An 18,752-nucleotide genomic window follows, 5' to 3' on the forward strand; every position below is an offset into this window, starting at 1 on the left:
GGGGGGAACTGAGGAGGGGAAGCGACAGAGTTTTTTAAATGTGTGCAACACAAACAAAACTCCACGTTAGGTATTAGAGGCAAAGTGCTGACATCCAGTGCAGGTAGGTCTATGGTGAACTGGCAGGGCTAATTGTTGGACTTGAGGCATCTGAGCGGCTGTAGTCACTGACAGACCCTGTTCTTGAGCTGCTTCCACTTCGCCTCTTGAGCATGCTTGGGTGGAAATTGGCATGGCGACGGGCATGCTTTGTCAGATGGTCACTGCGCATGAAGCGTTTCTCACAGAGAGGACAGCTGAACTTCTTTTCTCCAGTGTGAGTGCGGTAATGGCGGGCCAGCTCATCGGAGCGAGCAAACTTCTTGTTACATCCTTGCCAGTTGCATTCAAAAGGCCGTTCACCTGCAGGAAGCAAACATGGCATGATTAGAAGGGATAGCAATGTCTTCCTTGGTTTTTTGTATACAAGTTAGAATAAAAAGGTTGGGAGCAAGGTAGATGCCACTTGGCACTAATTCAATGGAGAATGTGTTACTATCTGCCAGAGAGGAGGCCACTGTGGTATTCCAACCCATTAAAAAGTACTGTAAATCAAACTAGTGATACCAGATAACTGGATCTTCAGGGATGCTGGGCTCCTGATCCTTTCATGGACATCACATTTTATATCTCTTGTAGTCTACTGGACTTTACTTCTAGACTTCGACAATATCTGTACTGAGCTCTATAGAATATTCACTTATTCCTCCAAGCTGTCCCTATGTCTGTCTGACTCAATGTTGAAGTTCAGAAGGTGTGGTGAAGTGTCTCTCTTCAGCTATTTAAAAACAGTAATAGTGAAAATGCAAAATGGCAATTTTGAGGCACTGGATGTGAGGCTTTCACCTTGTATTCTCCACAGCCATGCCTGTGTTTTCTGCATTTGCTACAAGGTACTACGGTTTCTCTTGTTCACTGCCTTAGGTCTCTGTCGTGGTTTAATCTCAGTCGGCAACTGAGCACCACACAGCCGCTCGCTCACTGCCCCCCACCCGGTGGGATGGGGGAGAGAATTGGAAGAGCACAAGTGAGAAAAACTCATGGGTTGAGATAAAAACAGTTTAATAATTGAAATAAAATGATAATAATAATAATACACAAAACAAGTGATGCACAGTGCAATTGCTCACCACCTGCTGACTGATGCCCAGCCAGTCCCCGAGCAGCGGCCCCCCCGGCCAGCTTTCCCCAGTTTATGTACTGAGCATGACGTCACATGGTATGGAATGTCCCTTTGGCCAGTTTGGCCGTGCCCCCTCCCAGCTTCTTGTGCAGCTGCAGCCTGCTCAGTCGGTAGAGCATGGAAAACTAAAAAGTCCTTGGCTAGTGTAAGCATTACCTAGCAACAACTAAAACATCAGTGCGTTATCAACATTATTCTCATCCTAAATCCAAAACACTGTACCAGCTACTAGGAAGGAAATTAACTCTATCCCTGCTGAAACCAGGACAGTCTCCTGCAGAAGTCAGGCAGGGAGCACTGTATTTCAACTATGTAAATGTGCCACATTGAAGGTAGCAGCCTTCTATCAATAGCTAACCTAAAACCATGACCTGTTACGCTTAAGGTAGGACCATGACCAGTAAGCTCAAAGAAATAACAGTCTGGTGACCTGCTGCACTTCTCAACAGATCTCAGACATGGGAAACATCTCTCACAGGGCCAGATGCCCATGCCGTTGCATGGCTGTGCTGGAGGTCTGCACTTGGGCACTGTGGTAGATGTGCAGCCTGAGAAGCTCGAGCACTGGAGGCGAGCACAGGTCGCAGACAGAAGTAGTGTTGTTGGGTAGATGGGTATCTGGAATATATTCCCAGCTTCATCACTGATGTGCTGCATAGCCTTGGGCAACTTGTACTATTGGTTTCCATTCTTAGTTTCTCCATTTGTTAAAAATGAAAACATCAAATCATGGAATGTGCTGTCTACTACTTCTGTATACTGGTTTGGTTCTTACTGTCACTGAGTCTGAACATCACATATTCTTTATTTGTTAATAATCTAGAACATCTTATTCTTTTGTGAATACACAGACTTAGCATTTTTTTGTAGTTGTAATTTTTATAACTTCATACTTGCATTAATCTTAATCTTTCTAATGCTGAACAGCCAGTTCAAGAGGCCCAGAGAGCTATAAAAAATCTGTGCCAAAGTAAGAAATAAAAGTTCTCCACACACTACACCAAATAGGAAATAAATAAATAAATTAGCCTCCTGGAGAAATTCGATACACCTTAATTAAAATTGTCTGATAGCAAAATTGACCCTAGCCAGCCTTCAGTCTAAGCAGCCAATAATCTGTTTTAAATTCACAGATTTGGCCATAACGTTTATCTCCAGGATCTATTTAGGAGGCTCCTGCTCAGAAAAAGAGATTTGTAGGTTCTTTTTCCTTCTGTTTATGAAGCCTCCAAGATACATCACCCAAATCTCAAATAGTGTCTCGATGAACAGACAGGCAATTCTTTTTTTAAAATACCATTTTGTTCAAGAACATGGAGAAAGCAAGTGTCCCTGATGTTTCCTTGATTATTTAGGAGAAAGACCAAGGCTCATTAGACCAACTGTTCTCAAGCACATTTTGTGGATTTCATTAGTGACACCTACAACTACAGTGCATAATGCAATGGTTGTATCTGTACGCAAGGGAGATTTTCATATGGAGAACCGTGAACACCACCTCCTAAGTGATCTGCAAAAGGCAGCTAAGATGAACAGGACTGCTTTCAGTTGGCTTCCCCTGAACTAAAGACTAAAAAAACTTAGGGCCCCACAAACTTTTAAGAATAAAAACACCACCAACTGGTTTAATGGATATAGATTTGTTGCTCAAAAGACCCCATGCAAATCCATTCAATGTCCTCCTGAACCTTCTCCTGCAAACTGTCAGGGACTCATCTCTCAGTCTACTGATAGAAATGGGAAAAAAATGGGAAACAAATATATTTTGGCTGTGTTTGTCATGTACCCAGTCATCTGTTGTTAGATATGCTCATGCCTGTGGTGGGACACGCCAGTCATCCCTGTTGTGTGACCAGATTCACTGGTCGTCTCCCCATGTTTTGGTCATAACAGATATACTTCTGTGAGGACTTTGGGACCCCTGGGAAGAAGGACAATGAGACATGGTCTGACAGCTGGATCTGGCCTGCAGAATCGAAGTTTCTCATCCCTGAGCTATGGCACCTTTTTTTGGTAAGGCAATGGCCTTTGGATGTTTCTATTGCCCAAGTTAATTTTCTCCGTGTATGTTTTCTTTACAAATGGTGTCAGCAAATGTTCTTCACTAGAAGGACTGTCACATGAAATGACTGCTTTTAGACAAGGAAGGCAAGAGTTAACATGCAATGTTTTGCTTCTGCTGTTGACACCACCATGAAGCACAGCGAAAATGGTACCTTTTCTGCTGGTTAGTTAGCATAGCATCAGCTGCTCTTTTCTATGTCTAGCATTTGGTAGACAGCAGTAGGCACAACAGTCCAGTTCCTAATGAGAGAAGAGGTTCTGGAGTGGGATTGTGTAAGATCTGTGTTATCCAGCACTAACAGTCAGGTGATGAAGGTATTGCACAACTTATCTTCCCCTCTCCTCACTGCACGTCAGATCTGGATGAGAACATTCAGGTTCCTACTCTCCTGCCTGATTTGATGTTGTTGATAATGGTGGTGATGATTTGGGTGCTAAGCCAAAGAAAATATGGCCTTTCTTCCACTATTTCTCTACTGTCCCCTGTTCTCCTCCTTCCTAGGAACTATTTTTTCCCCTCAGTCCTCTCTAGTCTTGATTTGATATCTTCTTGGTAGTTGCTTTTAAGTTTCTTGGCCAAGTGGTTTTTCCCCTCCATGCACTCTCTGACAGCTGGCATCACTCTAGTAGTGGTAGTAAGTTCTCTAGGGTGCTTCCCAGCTTTGTTGAGGTTTAGCAATACCTCCTCAAAGAAAAGCTGTACTGTGAGGAAATGCTGGATGCCTTGTGTGAAGATACGAGAGTCATTATTGTTCATAAAAAATTAGTACGCAGTCTGGAACGAAGTTGCTGCGGGGTATTAATTAAGACAAGACCTAGCTGCTGCTCCAAAACCACACGTGGAAATTCACAGTCTGTCATCAGTCTCATCTCTCAAACAGAAGGGATGTGGTTTTCTGTGCAGGTAAGTTATATAAATGTCCTTTTACCGGCAGTAAAGCAATCAACAGAACGAGAGATTGTATGAATTGATTGCCTAATCTCATTAGGGAACATGCAGCCACAGTACAACTTTCTTGCATAAGCAGTAACCCATGGACATGTTGTACTCAACAAAGAGCTTTCACCATTAAAGTGGCTGTACACGACACAATAAAGATTTTGAGCTCTATCTTAGGCAATGCTGAAGTCAGAATTTTACCTTTATACAATGACTGCAGAATTTGATCCTATAAATTAATGTGGAAATGTCATCAAATATCTTAAATATGGCAGGAAACGTCAAGCACGTGAATGTGTATATTGAGAGTCATAGAATCATAGAATCATAGAATCATTGAGGTTGGAAAAGACCTCTAAGATCATCGAGTCCAACCGTCAACCCAACACCACCATGCCCACTAAACCATGTCCCTAAGCGCCTCATCTACACATCCTTTAAACACCTCCAGGGATGGGGACTCAACCACTTCCCTGGGCAGCCTGTTCCAATGTTTCACCACTCTTTCAGTAAAGAAATTTTTCCTTACATCCAATCTAAACCTCCCCTGCCGCAACTTGAGGCCATTTCCTCTCGTCCTATCACTTGTTACTTCGGAGAAAAGACCAACACCCACCTCGCTACAACCTCCTTTCAGGTAGTTGTAGAGAGCGATGAGGTCTCCCCTCAGCCTCCTTTTCTCCAGGCTGAACAACCCCAGTTCCCTCAGCCGCTCCTCATCAGACTTGTTCTCCAGACCCCTCACCAGCCTCGTTGCCCTTCTCTGGACACGCTCCAGCACCTCAACGTCCTTCTTGTAGTGAGGGGCGAGTCTTAACGCTACGCCTTGGCAGTGGCAGTATTTTTGTGCAATATGAGCATTACTAGCAGGTCTCAAAGAGAGGTAAGTCTCCAAAAGATAAACATGCTTGAAAATAAAGGAATCAAAAAGCAGCTCAGGCTTCTTTACTCTTCAGAGAGGCAGGCAAAAGATGCCTTTAAAAGATAAGGAATATTGTAAATTTTTTTTTATACAATTTTAAATAAGTTTGGATTTCCATGTTCCAAATCCCACTAAACTGTAACCCTTCTAGCTCCTCTGCCAGAGCACATGACATCATATAACTTGTGTTTAGAGTTACACAAGCTGATGGAAAAACATCACATTCGAGAATTAAATTCAACTGATCTTAACTGAAAATTACACAAGCAAGAACATTTTTGGCTTCTTCCTGAACTCCCCCCAGTCCAAAGAAAAAAAATGCGTGTAAAGCTGCATTAAGAAACTTGCAGTGCTCACTGAGCAAAAGGACGTGAGATCTGCAGGTGCACTGACTTCTGAATTCATTTCAGTGGCACAGACCTAGCTACTCATGCTGCTTACATTGTCTGCCAGAGCAGACCGCTAAAGGAACTGTAGAGTTGCCTGGGCTATAGAAACAGCATTTAAAAAATGCATCTCTCTCCTCTCTTGCTGGAAGGGATTCAGAAGCAAGTAAAGCCAGCCTGTTCTTATGGTATTATATAAAGGTCCTTTGTATTATTCTATATTTGTCAATCATTACATATATTGAGGCAACTATATGTAGTTATGGGAAACAAAAACTACAGAGATGGTGGAACCAGATCTGATGTCTACTGAGCTTGATTTGTACCATACTTTTAGTGCACTCTTGACTTTACCCCAATCCACATATAGTTTTAAGGACTCCTTTCCTGTATAGTGACACTCCTGTACAGACACTTGAGTAATCTGCTTCCTGTTTCACCAATTCATCGGTATGATATCCAGCATTTGAACAGCAATTAAAAATGATACTAAGTACTGTGTATGCCTGACCATGCTTAAAAAATAACCCACTAATGACTGAAATGCCAAAACAGGTTGAGACGCCTGTGATACCAACAATTTTCAGAATTACAATGTGAAGATTAGGCAATCGTATCTGAACAATTTGAAATGTGATATCCACTGCCCTACAGATTAGAGTATTGTTAAGTCAAACCACGTATTGGGAGCTATTTTTTCAATTTAACTCATGTAGTAGCCCTGCACGTTATGTTAGCCCCTTCAAGCATATGCCAAGGCCATGCAGTAACAAAGAAATTTGTATCCTGGAAATTCCACAAGGGCCTGCAAAACCAGAAACAGTAAGCCAGAAACAATTTTCTGTGATCTTTAATCTGTTCTGCTGCTTCGTAGAACAGCATTGTATGTTGTTATGAAAACTGACTAGAAACCTGAACGTGCCACTCTGTGCTATTCTTATATTTCTACATTTTCATATACATAATTAAGGGTATATTTGGAAACACAGATCAGCAGGCTGGGTGGGGAGGATGAGGGGCAGACAGTTAAATAGAGATGTGACTGAAGCAGCCTTCCTCTGAGAGAGGAAATGCTATCCTGGGAAAAAACATTCAGCCAAGCAGACTATGTTTCTTGAGACTGGCTGTTATTTTAAAAAAAAGAGAAAAGGTCATCCTTCAATAGCGCTGATATGTATTTACGAATATTTTCATTTCTGTTATTCTCTTGTTTATAAACAAGCCCTTTTGCATAGCCAAAACCCAAGCCCTTAACCTTCTGAGTGCAAGAGAGAGAATAATGCATAGCTTTGATGTTAGACAAAATGTGGTTTCTTTATCAAGTATTTAAAAAGGGATCAAAAAATTCCAGAGCCTCACAATTCCAAATTCCTATAAATTGAAACCAGTTAGTTTTAAATTAATGATTTTGGGGGTGACATTTCATAACAAATAAGCTAAATGCAATCATGTTTTTTGCATCCGCTTTTGTGTGTCTGTCCAACTGCTTTTGAATGTCTCTGCTACCTTCAACCATATCTAACAGAGGTAATGAATTCAGCAACATTAAGTTTGACTAGTTCCAAGAAAATAAGGAAGTTTTAGTAATGTTCTCAGTGAAAAGAAAACTTATATGGTGAATTTGACTGTCACTAGACACCTGAAACCCAATATGGGAGTGTGGTATGAATGCCCAAATCCAAGAAAAGCTTCAGTCAGAGTTCACACGTTATTAGACACTGGGACATAACACTCCCCCTAGCCCATAGGACGCTCAGCAACAAGGAGCTAGGTTGCATTAGTACCTGCTGACAGAAGCATGCATGTTCCTGCTATTACCATTATCTGTGATGTGACCTTTTTTTAGGAACTGGAGTTCTCAGATTTCCAACAGGCACGGACCCAGGCATCAAGTACAACCTCACTTTAAAGTGTGGGCATCTTTATTTTAATCTTAACAAATCCAGTCATCAAATTGATTAATTATTGGATCTTACGTTTTCTGCATGCACAGGAAACCACTACTGGGCAGGAGCTGCATATATATATATGGATATACCATAATATCCATTACTTAAATTCTTCGTTTATTTTCTGTACCTTAACATTTTCATTGAGTTATTTAGACATAAATGAATACTTCTTGAAAGGGGAATTTCCAGGCGGCAAGTTTATATTTTAAGTGAATGAGTGTTACTGTTTGCTCTGGAAGCGCTTGTATTGCTCCATCTGGGAGCACAGATTACACCATGTGACTTATCTGTATAACCACAGCTAACTAGAACAACTCAAATAGCAAATGACAAACACACGTTCAGATACTATAATGGTAATGGCTACAATGCCAGAGAAATGTTAAGTAGTGCAAAATTCCTCCCCTAGCCTTAACCACAGTCAGGTCCGCCCAAAAACCAAAATAACTGATTTGGTATGTTCCATGCGGCTATCTGGTCCTTCTTAAAAATATTACCACTCACTTTCACCATAATGGAAACAATCTTTTTTTTGTTTTGTTTTGTTTTAAAACAGATTATGTTCTATCAGTTATATTCTAGGCCTTTATTTCAAACTTGTTCAATAATGTCAGCCAGATCTTAAATCTCAGTTCATAATAATTTTAGCTACTTTACTGTATTTTTATCAGCCACGTTTGCTTCTCTGTTGTCAATGCAGAATCATTCTAGCTTTTTTAGGCTTTTTTTTTTTTTTCCAGGACACTCCATCACATAATCTTTCTGTTGTCGAAAACACGCATTACATGGCTTTACTGAATCCCTTTTCAAACTGGGATGCCCAAGCTCTGTCTGTGTGAGTTTCTATAGCTTTTGAAATACCCAAGTTTTTTATCCTGCATTTTTGCACAGTGAATTAAGAATCTGAAATTTGAACGTGTTATCTTCACCAAGTCATTTTCTGCCTACCATGTTAACTCCTGTTTGACTCCTGTTTAGTTCTCACTTTATCTCTGCTGAAGTGCATCACTGTGTTCAGTACATTAAGCTCTGTGTTCCACTCCCAGCTAAAGCCTAGTTCCAGACCACTTCACACAAACAACCAGTAAGTAGCTGAAAGTTATGTTCCAGGATCTGGAAAATAAATCTTAAAGCAAATTGGCTTTAAAATGAAATGGCCATAAATTTAATAAAAAGAAATATTGCTACATCCTTTGCTAAGGTTTTGAATGAAATAGTGAAAAAAAGGCTAGAGCTCTGTGGATAACTTATTTTATGCTCAATTGAAAAATTAAAAAAACCTTTGAACTGCAGAAGAATTCAGCAAACCAAGAAGCCCACAGTAATTTTATTTTTGGTTGACCAAAATGTTTTACTTCTTTTGGGGTGTTTTTTTGTAACACTATTTTAATTCTTTTAGCTTTGGGAATAATTTTCAACACAATGACGATGTTAATCTGAAATGAATCAATGAAACACACTATCATAACTTTTCTGAAATAAATCAGCCTAAACTATTTGCTGAGTATAACTGACATATAGTGCTGTTCTTCATAAAAGACTACTTGTCAGTGAACAACTGTTCACCAACAATATAGTTTCTATAGTTCTCGCTAATAAAGAAATGCAAAGTTATTAATATTCTTCATTAACATTTCTTGGCAGCTTTCCCTCCATGAAGATTAAATGCCTGACATTTTTATTAGGTGACTAACTGGAGATCTGATCTTCTAAGGGAACAATTTCATTTGTGTTTTCAACTTCCACTGGACTCCCCATGTTTCTAAGTACAAGGGATTTTCAAAGACAGCCAAGGGTAGGCTAACCAGCCAAGTGTAAGGACCATGAAAATCTATCCTCCCCTTCACAGAGAAATCTTGGAATAGATTTTAGATCTATGCTGAGAATGTGACTGAGAATATGCCCTCTAGCATTGCAGCGTGGCCCAAGGAGTCTTAGGTGATTCCCTACAGCATCTTAAGTACAAGAAACTTATTTTCCAGTGTTATGCTAAGCTGCTTTGGTTTCGTTGTACATTTGTCCTCCTGAGTAATTTTGCAAACTGTTGGTGAGTGATGCAGCCCTTCAAAACACTGTGTGTATTTTGAGTTCTCCCTTCAAAAAGTACAAAGATGCACTACCGGCATGGCAAAGAAGCAACAAAACCAAGTCCAAGTCCATGCCAGAAAGACCAAGCATATTCTCCAAACATATATTTTTATGATCTTCTCTGGACTGATACAGTGTGTTACAGTTCCGTGGATACATAGTGAATTCTATTTCGTTTTCTTCTCTCTAGCTACATTTATGTTGTAGTCTCTCTCTCTCTCTCTCTTTCTCTGCTAGGGAGTACTCAAAAAATTAGGTAATCCTGCTGGGCAATCGAGAAATTAAATTCTTTCCCATCGATTGAATACCATAAAAAAGTCATAAAAAACCCTTCAGGAATTCCACAGTTTGAAATGTAGACCTGAGCACTGAGAGTCTGATGCTACCTGTTTTACTGCACCCTTGTACTAAGATACATAACACTTGTCATTGCTAATATTAGGCTTTCTTCTCTGCAGTTTGTCACTTCCTGGTTTCTGAAGAGTTCACACTTTATCTCTTCTCCCTTCCTTACAGAACCCCTCCCTGTCTTCTATGTTCCTTCCTCTTTTGAAACCGCAACAAATAGTTGCGCTAGGCCAGGGGCTTGTGAAGCTCTGAAGTCAATTATACAGACTACATCAAAACTGGGACTGTGTAAACACACACATTTGTGTGTGTTAAATATGTTAAAAGAGTTTTCCTCTTCAAACACAATCAATCAGATACAAAATGGCTAAGGTGAGTTCAGCCTTCAAGATTCCTTCCTTTTATGATGGGGTCTAGATATATAGACACACATCTTTGAAATACATCCTCTCTATTAGAAGTAATAGAAGTATTTAAAGCTACTTTAGCAAAGAGGCTGAATTAGCTGAATAAAGCATTGAACCAAAGGCGCTTTTATAACTTTCTGAATAACTAATTAACCTAGTGATATGCTCACCACTTAGGTAAGAAGGTGTGCATCTGACGACTCAATTTGATGCATCAGTAGAATCCAGTGGAATAGAAAAGCCAGCAGAAAGACAACTCTGAAACTAAAGGCTGAGAAAGTGAGGGAACAGATATGTGTAATTTGTAAAACACTCCTATGGCTTAGAGATTCTTCATCGCTCTTCTAACCAAGGGTCACAGGCTATCTGTAACTACTAGCAAAATAAAGGGAGTTCATTTAGTGAAGGGAGGTGAGGGCATCCTTGTCTTTGCTGTCCTCCCCAGCTTCCCATCATAAGAATGCTAGTAGCCATGACAAGAAGGTAAAGAAATAATATACTTGTTGGTATCTAAAGCACTGAAATTTAGAAAAACAGCTCAATAATATCTTTATATGTATACTCCTGAGATTCCATGAAAATACTTAATGCATCATACCCGATTCTCTCCTTTCTCTTCTTTGTAAGTTATTTCTAACAGTAAGACACAGGTGATGCCTTTGAATATGCTAATCATCTGTCAAACAGCAAGGTTGTATATCAGCATTGTTTACCTATTTGAAAAATACATATTACGTGAACTATTCAGCACATCCACCACAGCACTCTGCATGATGGGGTTACCTCTGCTCCATGCCAGTCTTCCTTGCCTAAAACTCCAAACTGTTTCTTTCACATATAAGGAGGTTATATTCTTGCCTCTCCAAGCAGCTAATGATTGTATAATCCACACACATCTTCATTTGCTTTGTGCCTAAGCTTGTAGAGAATGCCCTCATCTAAAAAATAGTTATTAATGTCTTGCTTTCTTTAGGCAGAACTGTGTTGTGTTTGAGGTTGTAGATAAGGTTAGTTGCAAACGAGGAAGGAAATAGATGGTGGTAAAGTATGGTGTCAGACAAATGTCACCATTCCAATCATCTTTTTTCTCACTAGTCTGAAATGTGGCATAGTCGAAAGGAACAGGAGAGTAACAGAGAAGAGCGAAAGAGACAATAGGAAGGGGCTTGCAGGTGACATTCTGTGGCCCTACAGTAAAGTCAGCCCATGTGGTTGCAAAGTGTGCCCTCGGCCACTTCTAGAACTATAAATCATAGCAGTCTCAATGAAAACTCTCCTGGAGCAAATACTGTAAGTTTAAACTAGGAACTCAGTATCACTTGTACCATTTATACCGTGTCTTTAAGTATGCATTGATTAGCTGCTGTAAATGCCACTTGGCTTCACAGCTCTTCCTGGAGAGATGAAAGGAAGGAGGAATTCTCCCTAGCCTAGGTCAGTGAACAAAACTAGCTTCCATCTCTTCCATTTCCTGACCCTATATAGTGCTGTATGTTGTACACTTGAAGGCCAGGATGCCTCACTAAGCTGGACATTGGGTGTGGTATTTTCCTCTTCACTTTTTGTGATGTTCTTAGTAAAGTGTTTCTGGGGGAGTTACTGATCATATACAAATGCAGTAAGAGCAATTCTTTTCGGATGTAAATTTGCTCATTAATACCTTGGGTATTCAGGTTTGCCATGTCAGGTAAGAAAGAGATGCATATGTATGTTTTCTCCTCACGGAAGTATAATGAGCATGAGAGATGTTCCCCACGTCTCAGAAGACAGGTAAAGTTTTCTTTTGATAGCTAGAAAAAACAATGCACAACTTTGTGGTACCAACTGCATTACTGCTATATCTTCTAGATGGCCTTGTCAAAATCTACATACATACTACTTCTCTTGACTCTTTTCTGTCGTATTTGCTGTAGTCTTGCTATGTGACTGCACTGACAGCATGTACACTTTAAATGCACTATCAGTACAGCAACACATCTTAGTCTGTAAAATTGTGACTAATCAAGACTTCAGCTACCTCTTACAAAGGTAGGAATCCATCAGCTAGAAGAATTGTAACGTTACACGATTATATGAGATGGTGTTTACAATGCATGCAATTTCAAAGATAAGGTATAAATCTCCTTACCGTTCTATATGGATTTATCATTGTTATCTAATGCTGCTCTTTTGTTGACTCTGTCTTAACTCTAAAGCTTAACATTCACCATTTCACTCTTTCCCAAAAGTTCTGCTCTTTTGTGACTCTGTCTTAACTCTAAAGCTTAACATTCACCATTTCACTCTTTCCCAAAAGTTCCAACCAAAATGGAGACCTCCCATCTAAGAAAAGAGGAACATCTGAGCCATTAGCCATTAGATGAGGTCAGAAACTTATCCTACCTAGCAGGGACAACTTCCACCCAAAAGTTCCAACGCGCAACCAAAATGGAGACCTCCCATCTAAGAAAAGAGGAACATCTGAGCCATTAGGATACCCATGAGGTCAGAAACTTATCCTACCTAGCAGGGACAACTTCCATGTCTAGGTGAGTGTGCAGACTAGAATGGACCCTGTCTGCCCCACAGGAATAACTTCTATCGATCGTGCTTCCATTAAGTGCGATGCCTTTGTTTACATGGACTTTTACCACATCCTATTATAAAAGCAGCATTTTTTCCCCTCTGCTGCTGGAATCTATGAGTAAACAATGCTCTTTTACTGAGTACCAATGACAGGCCTAACTCTTGAAAAATGAAAGGCAACAGCCTCAGTGTCTAAGAGCTTATGTCCTAAAATAATGCAAACTAAATGTTGGGTTTTCTGTCAAAGTTAAGCACGTGTAATTGCTGTATGTAATTTCTGTTCAGTAAGCCTAAAACTCTTACTGGGTCTCCTTATCTCTGGGGCATTAAATCCTAGACTAGTGCTCAGTAAAACAGCTGAAATGCCACTAACTTAAAAAAGCAGCAACTTCCACTTGATTTTGTCTCTCCTGTGGCTTGTTCCAAGAATGGAGATCAATAGCAACCCTTTGACTTTGCACTTAAATGCAAGATAATTAAATTGTGTTATGCTGAAATGATGAAGTGATGAATTCTGGGGAGAGGAAGATGTGTCTTAGCTATGTGTCATTTCCAAACCACACTGAAGTATCAGACTCTTTGCAAAGAGGGGGACTCTGGGGCTTAGTACAGTAGTCCTTTACATACTGTGTTTCTCTAATTTGTTCTACTCAGATCTATGAATGTAAGGATGATTATTAAAACCTTTATTGTGAATAGAAAATAAATGAAAGAAACACCGTAAACAGAGCCTCTAAACACATCTGGGTATTAATGAATGACAGAACTAAAAGATGAGGGATTTTTTTTCTTTTCCATTGGTCAATTACACTTTTTAATAAATATACTTCAAAAGAATACTGGGGTTGCAAAACCAAAAAATATAAGTGCTAATCAGCAAATCTGACCTATTGCATCACCCCAGCAAAGGAATTTCAGCCTAGAATTCTTGCCTTGAGCCAAAAACTTGTTGTTTAAGGGGCTTTCTTCATTCCTTACATACAAAGTTTGTGTCTTCAGCATAGGTCAGAGAAGTCTGGCCTCTTAAAACATAACAGAGACTAACATCAATGAAGGTATGTGGGATTTTGGTCTTCTTTTTCTGTCATGTTGATGAGCCAATTCAAACCTTTTAAAGTGACAAGGGACTACGGGAGGGCTCTCCAAATGTATGTAATAATAAACACAGTGGTTTTATCAAATGAGTCCAGTTAAAACTTGAAAAGGAAAGTAATAATATGGACCTTGAAGGACATACATGCTGGACTGCGATCTTGTTTAGTTATTTGCAGTCTTGTGTTACTTCTGTTCTAGCATGCTAGTATGCTGATTTGTTCTCTGCTACAAGCTGATGATTTCGGCTGCACCACTCACCCTCTGTTAGAGCAAATAAGGTGATTAATGAAAATGTTATGCAGACAGCAACTGAAGCCAAGAAAGAAAACTCCCCCGACTTGATTCTCTCTCCTCCAGGAGGGAAAGAATCTTACCCATAGCTGACACAACTGAACCAAATGCGTCTACAGGGAATGTGTAGTTAAGGTACCAACAGAAACACGAGGTTTCCATTACAAACTGCTGTCTGGATCTTTCCTGTGCTACCTCAGAATTGCTCACTCTGTTACCCAGCCCACTCTGCAAACTCAAAACAGCTCCAGATCAGACATCTGACTGTTAGCAGCTCCATGGGAGCACTAAAGAGTATTACACTCCTTGGCATCCTGTCTTTCTCCAGCCCACTCTTAACAGTGGAAAAAAAGATTACATGCTCACTGTAAGACACTTCCCCCTTTTCTTCCAATCTGTGCTACCTCTTCTTGAAACCTAGGATTACGTCCCAACGGAGCTGAGAAGCTAACTGTCAAGCCATTCATTCTCAACAGTGTGGTCTTTACACAGAGAAATTACACGCGTAGCAGAATTAACCAGTAGGTACTCAGGGGTCAAATGGCAGGAACCAAAAATGCAACGTAGTGACTTCTAAATGTCGTAACTGCTTCTTTGGAGATTCTCTTGCAAATGTATCTCCACAGGTAACTGCTCCTTTTTTGATCAATGTGATGACCTATCTTTCCTCAGCCTTCAGTGTGGGACGCAGGTTGTTCCTTGCTCTTCTAACAACCCAATAGTTGACCCAAGGGTCTTCCCTCTCCCTACCTGAAAATGCTGTTATCTAGTTCTCGTTGGAAAATCCTAGTTAGCTTACTTAGACGGTCTTAAGTTTTAACTTATTTGAGCTCTGATCACTGTGGGAGGTAGGAACTTAAAAGTTAGATCAAACCTAAAAAGTTGAACCTGAAGATACTTGTATTGCAAGAATGTTTGAAATCAAACTGAAACATCACAAACCATCCCTGTCTGTACAATGAACACAGAAACGACCTCTGTAGTGTTTTATACTGCTTTCAATGAAAGCCTACCTCACAAATAATTTTTGTGGTGACTTTCATAAAAAATTTGCATGGTAATGTTCCTGATCTCTGGTATGACAATTGAAATGTTTTAAGTGGGAGAGCAATTAAATATGTAATGACAAATTATATTCATCCGGTGTAAATTGTGGGGGAATTCATGCTGAAATTGTGAAACTTTGGCTCCATGAGCTTTACCCAGCACTTGCGTGAATAACTGCAAAAAAGGAATCATATGACCCCATGAATCAGTCTTTTCTCTGTTGACATATCAATGGTTTTTTTATTATTCTATTCTACTAAAAACAGAAAAGTGCTTGTAAAAGCAAAGCTTATCAAATTAATGAAAGGTTGTCCTGCTATGCAAAATAACAGACTAAAGGATTATTCATCTAAACTGAAACCTGTACTTTATTTATCTGAATTCTGGAAGATGTTGAATGTCATCTGCCTCCAACTGAAGTCCACATACTTTGGCATGAATAGACATTGCAGGTAAGATATGACATTTTATGCGCACAGCATCTCCCAGGATTTGGGGACAGGATGAGATTTCATTTTGCTAGAAGCTAGGCAAACAGAAGTTAGTATAAGTTGCCTTTGGCTGTAACTGTGGAATGTCTCTTTGTGAACTTTTGAACTGTTTAATCAACAACCTCACAGTAACACAGCATGCATGAAACATGGGACTTCAGCATTTCTAAGTACAGCTAAAGCTGTAAAGCTGAGTGAAAAATCTGATACTGAGAGTTTATTGCCACTGTATGGAGGAGAGAGGGAGTGGGAATTTCCTTTTATTTTTATTCTCATTCTGGATGGATTGTTGTGCCAGAGAGCAAGGTGGTGCTGAAGTAGTTTATGAGCAGCATCAGCCAATGACCATATGGAGCATCCAGCTTCAGGGAACAGGCAGGTCTGGAAAGTAGTTTTATGGGCTGATAATCAAACAGTAAGTCTGTTGCTTGACACCAGGCATCTACCATTCAAGGCATGCATAAACCCGTTGCATACACTTCAGAAAATCTTCTGCCCAGATTGTAAAGCCACACTTCCTGTTTAAACCAGGATTCAGGTTTTTGTTTTTAATAAAGGAATCAGATTCTATGATAACAGTTGTACTCGTATTCTAATGTGGCCACTTTTAAAGCAGGTCAACTTTTTAGAAAAGACAGTATTTGCAGTTCAACATTCAAGTCTTGCAAGTCTCATTTATATGATCTATCCTGACAATATCTTCCCTGTTTATTTTGCATCTCCCCATCTAGCAGCCTCCTTCAACCACAGGTGTATGAAAAGAAAAAAGAGCACATTACCTTCTCCTTTCTAGTTTCAGCTTGTTTTTCAGTCTTTTCTATGTGTTAATTCTTTAAAACTACAAATGTGTGTAAGCACACACACATCTAGGCCTCATTCTCAAATATAAGCAGAAAATAAATGAGAAGGTTTTCAAAATAAGTAAGAGAAGGTTGTCTTTTAATTTTGGCTGTCTTAATGTTTTAATCACTGGAGTGAACCTGTAGGGATGTACGCTCAGTTCTCTGAAAAATCAGGCTCCTATCCAATGTCTCAAGCTGTTTCTGAAAGCATGTGTTACCACCTTGGCCATATTCTATACAAAATAGAAATAAATGGTTATTAATGAGAAGTTGCAATGAGATTCCCTTAGCACTCCTCCTTAGATAGACTTGTCAAGCAACTTCTAACTAAGCCTGCAAGACTTCAGGCATCAACAAGTCACATGGAGGGGGGTACATCATGTGACAAAAGAGAGGCTGTTTTATTAGACTGCAGTAGAGGAGCATCGCTGCTAGAGCACCATTTCTCTGAGCATTAACACCCACAGTATAACACACCCTAGGTGCAGCTCAGCTCCCACAATCTCTCCATGTTTTACGATCATTTTGCAGGACAGCTGGTTGCAGGGTCACTAGGGAGACTAGCCTCACCAGCTGTGTCTGATGTGTGGGGTCATGGCATAGGACAGAGGCCATGGTGAGTGCTGGAAATGAATGAATGAATCAAGTATGTGGTTGTGGAGGAGTACGAGTCGGGAGCCAATTATCTGAGTATGACTCTGGATGTGAAACATAACTGAAAAGCTAAGTTCTTAAGTAGAACGTGGACATATTTCAAAGACAGCATTGTCAAGGGAATCTTGGTATATATAACTTTGAAAACACCTCTCTACTTTTGAAGCTACTATCTCATCATATACTCACATACAGAAATCAACTGGATTCCTTTTCCCAAAAGGAAATACTACTTTCAATACTTTCCTTTTTCAAAGTAGTATTGAAAGGAACATCTTTACTATTTTGAAATTGTCGTGGTTTAACCCTAGCCAGCAACTAAGCCCCACACATCCGCTCACTCCCTCCCTCCCCGGTGGGAAAGGGGAGAGAATCAGAAGGGTAAAAGTGAGAAAACTTGTGGGTTGAGATAAAGACTATTTAATAGGTAAAGCAAAAGGCATGCACGCAAGCAAAGCAAAACAAGGAATTCATTCACCACTTCCCCTCGGCAGGCAGGTGTTCAGCCATCTCCAGGAAAGCAGGGCTCCATCATGTGTACCAGTTACTGGGGAAGACAAACACCATCACTCCGAACGTCCCCCCCTTCCTTCTTCTTCCCCCAGCTTTATATGCTGAGCATGATGTCATATGATGTGGAATCTCCCTTTGGTCAGTTGGGGTCAGCAGTCCCGGCTGTGTCCCCTCCCAGCTTCTTGTGCCCCCCAGCCTGCTCACTGGTGGGGTGGGGTGAGAAGCAGAAGAGGCCTTGACTCTGTGTCAGCACTGCTCAGCAGTACCTGACAGCTGGTTGCAGGGTCACTAGGGAGACTAGCCTCACCAGCTGTGTCTGATGTGTGGGGTCATGGCATAGGACAGAGGCCATGGTGAGTGCTGGAAATGAATGAATGAATCAAGTATGTGGTTGTGGAGGAGTACGAGTCGGGAGCCAATTATCTGAGTATGACTCTGGATGTGAAACATAACTGAAAAGCTAAGTTCTTAAGTAGAACGTGGACATATTTCAAAGACAGCATTGTCAAGGGAATCTTGGTATATATAACTTTGAAAACACCTCTCTACTTTTGAAGCTACTATCTCATCATATACTCACATACAGAAATCAACTGGATTCCTTTTCCCAAAAGGAAATACTACTTTCAATACTTTCCTTTTTCAAAGTAGTATTGAAAGGAACATCTTTACTATTTTGAAATTGTCGTGGTTTAACCCTAGCCAGCAACTATAAGCCCCACATCCGCTCACTCCCTCCCTCCCCGGTGGGAAAGGGGAGAGAATCAGAAGGGTAAAAGTGAGAAAACTTGTGGGTTGAGATAAAGACTATTTAATAGGTAAAGCAAAAGGCATGCACGCAAGCAAAGCAAAACAAGGAATTCATTCACCACTTCCCCTCGGCAGGCAGGTGTTCAGCCATCTCCAGGAAAGCAGGGCTCCATCA

At 40.3% G+C, this 18,752-nt stretch overlaps 1 protein-coding gene across 1 annotated transcript in view; it reads right to left on the bottom strand.

Moving 5' to 3' along the window:
• Nucleotides 1-6: 6 nt before the first annotated feature.
• The window catches only part of KLF13 (Kruppel like factor 13), a 34,654-nt gene continuing 15,908 nt past the window's right edge, over nt 7-18,752 (bottom strand). The window contains exon 2 of the mRNA XM_009280327.2: nt 7-402. Within this exon, the coding sequence (XP_009278602.1) occupies nt 110-402 (293 nt within the window). The 3' untranslated portion in view covers nt 7-109. The remainder of the gene's footprint in view (nt 403-18,752) is intronic.

The sequence above is a fragment of the Aptenodytes forsteri genome, unplaced genomic scaffold (genome assembly GCF_000699145.1).
Source record: "Aptenodytes forsteri isolate BGI_AS27 unplaced genomic scaffold, ASM69914v1 Scaffold83, whole genome shotgun sequence".
Lineage (NCBI taxonomy): Eukaryota > Metazoa > Chordata > Aves > Sphenisciformes > Spheniscidae > Aptenodytes > Aptenodytes forsteri.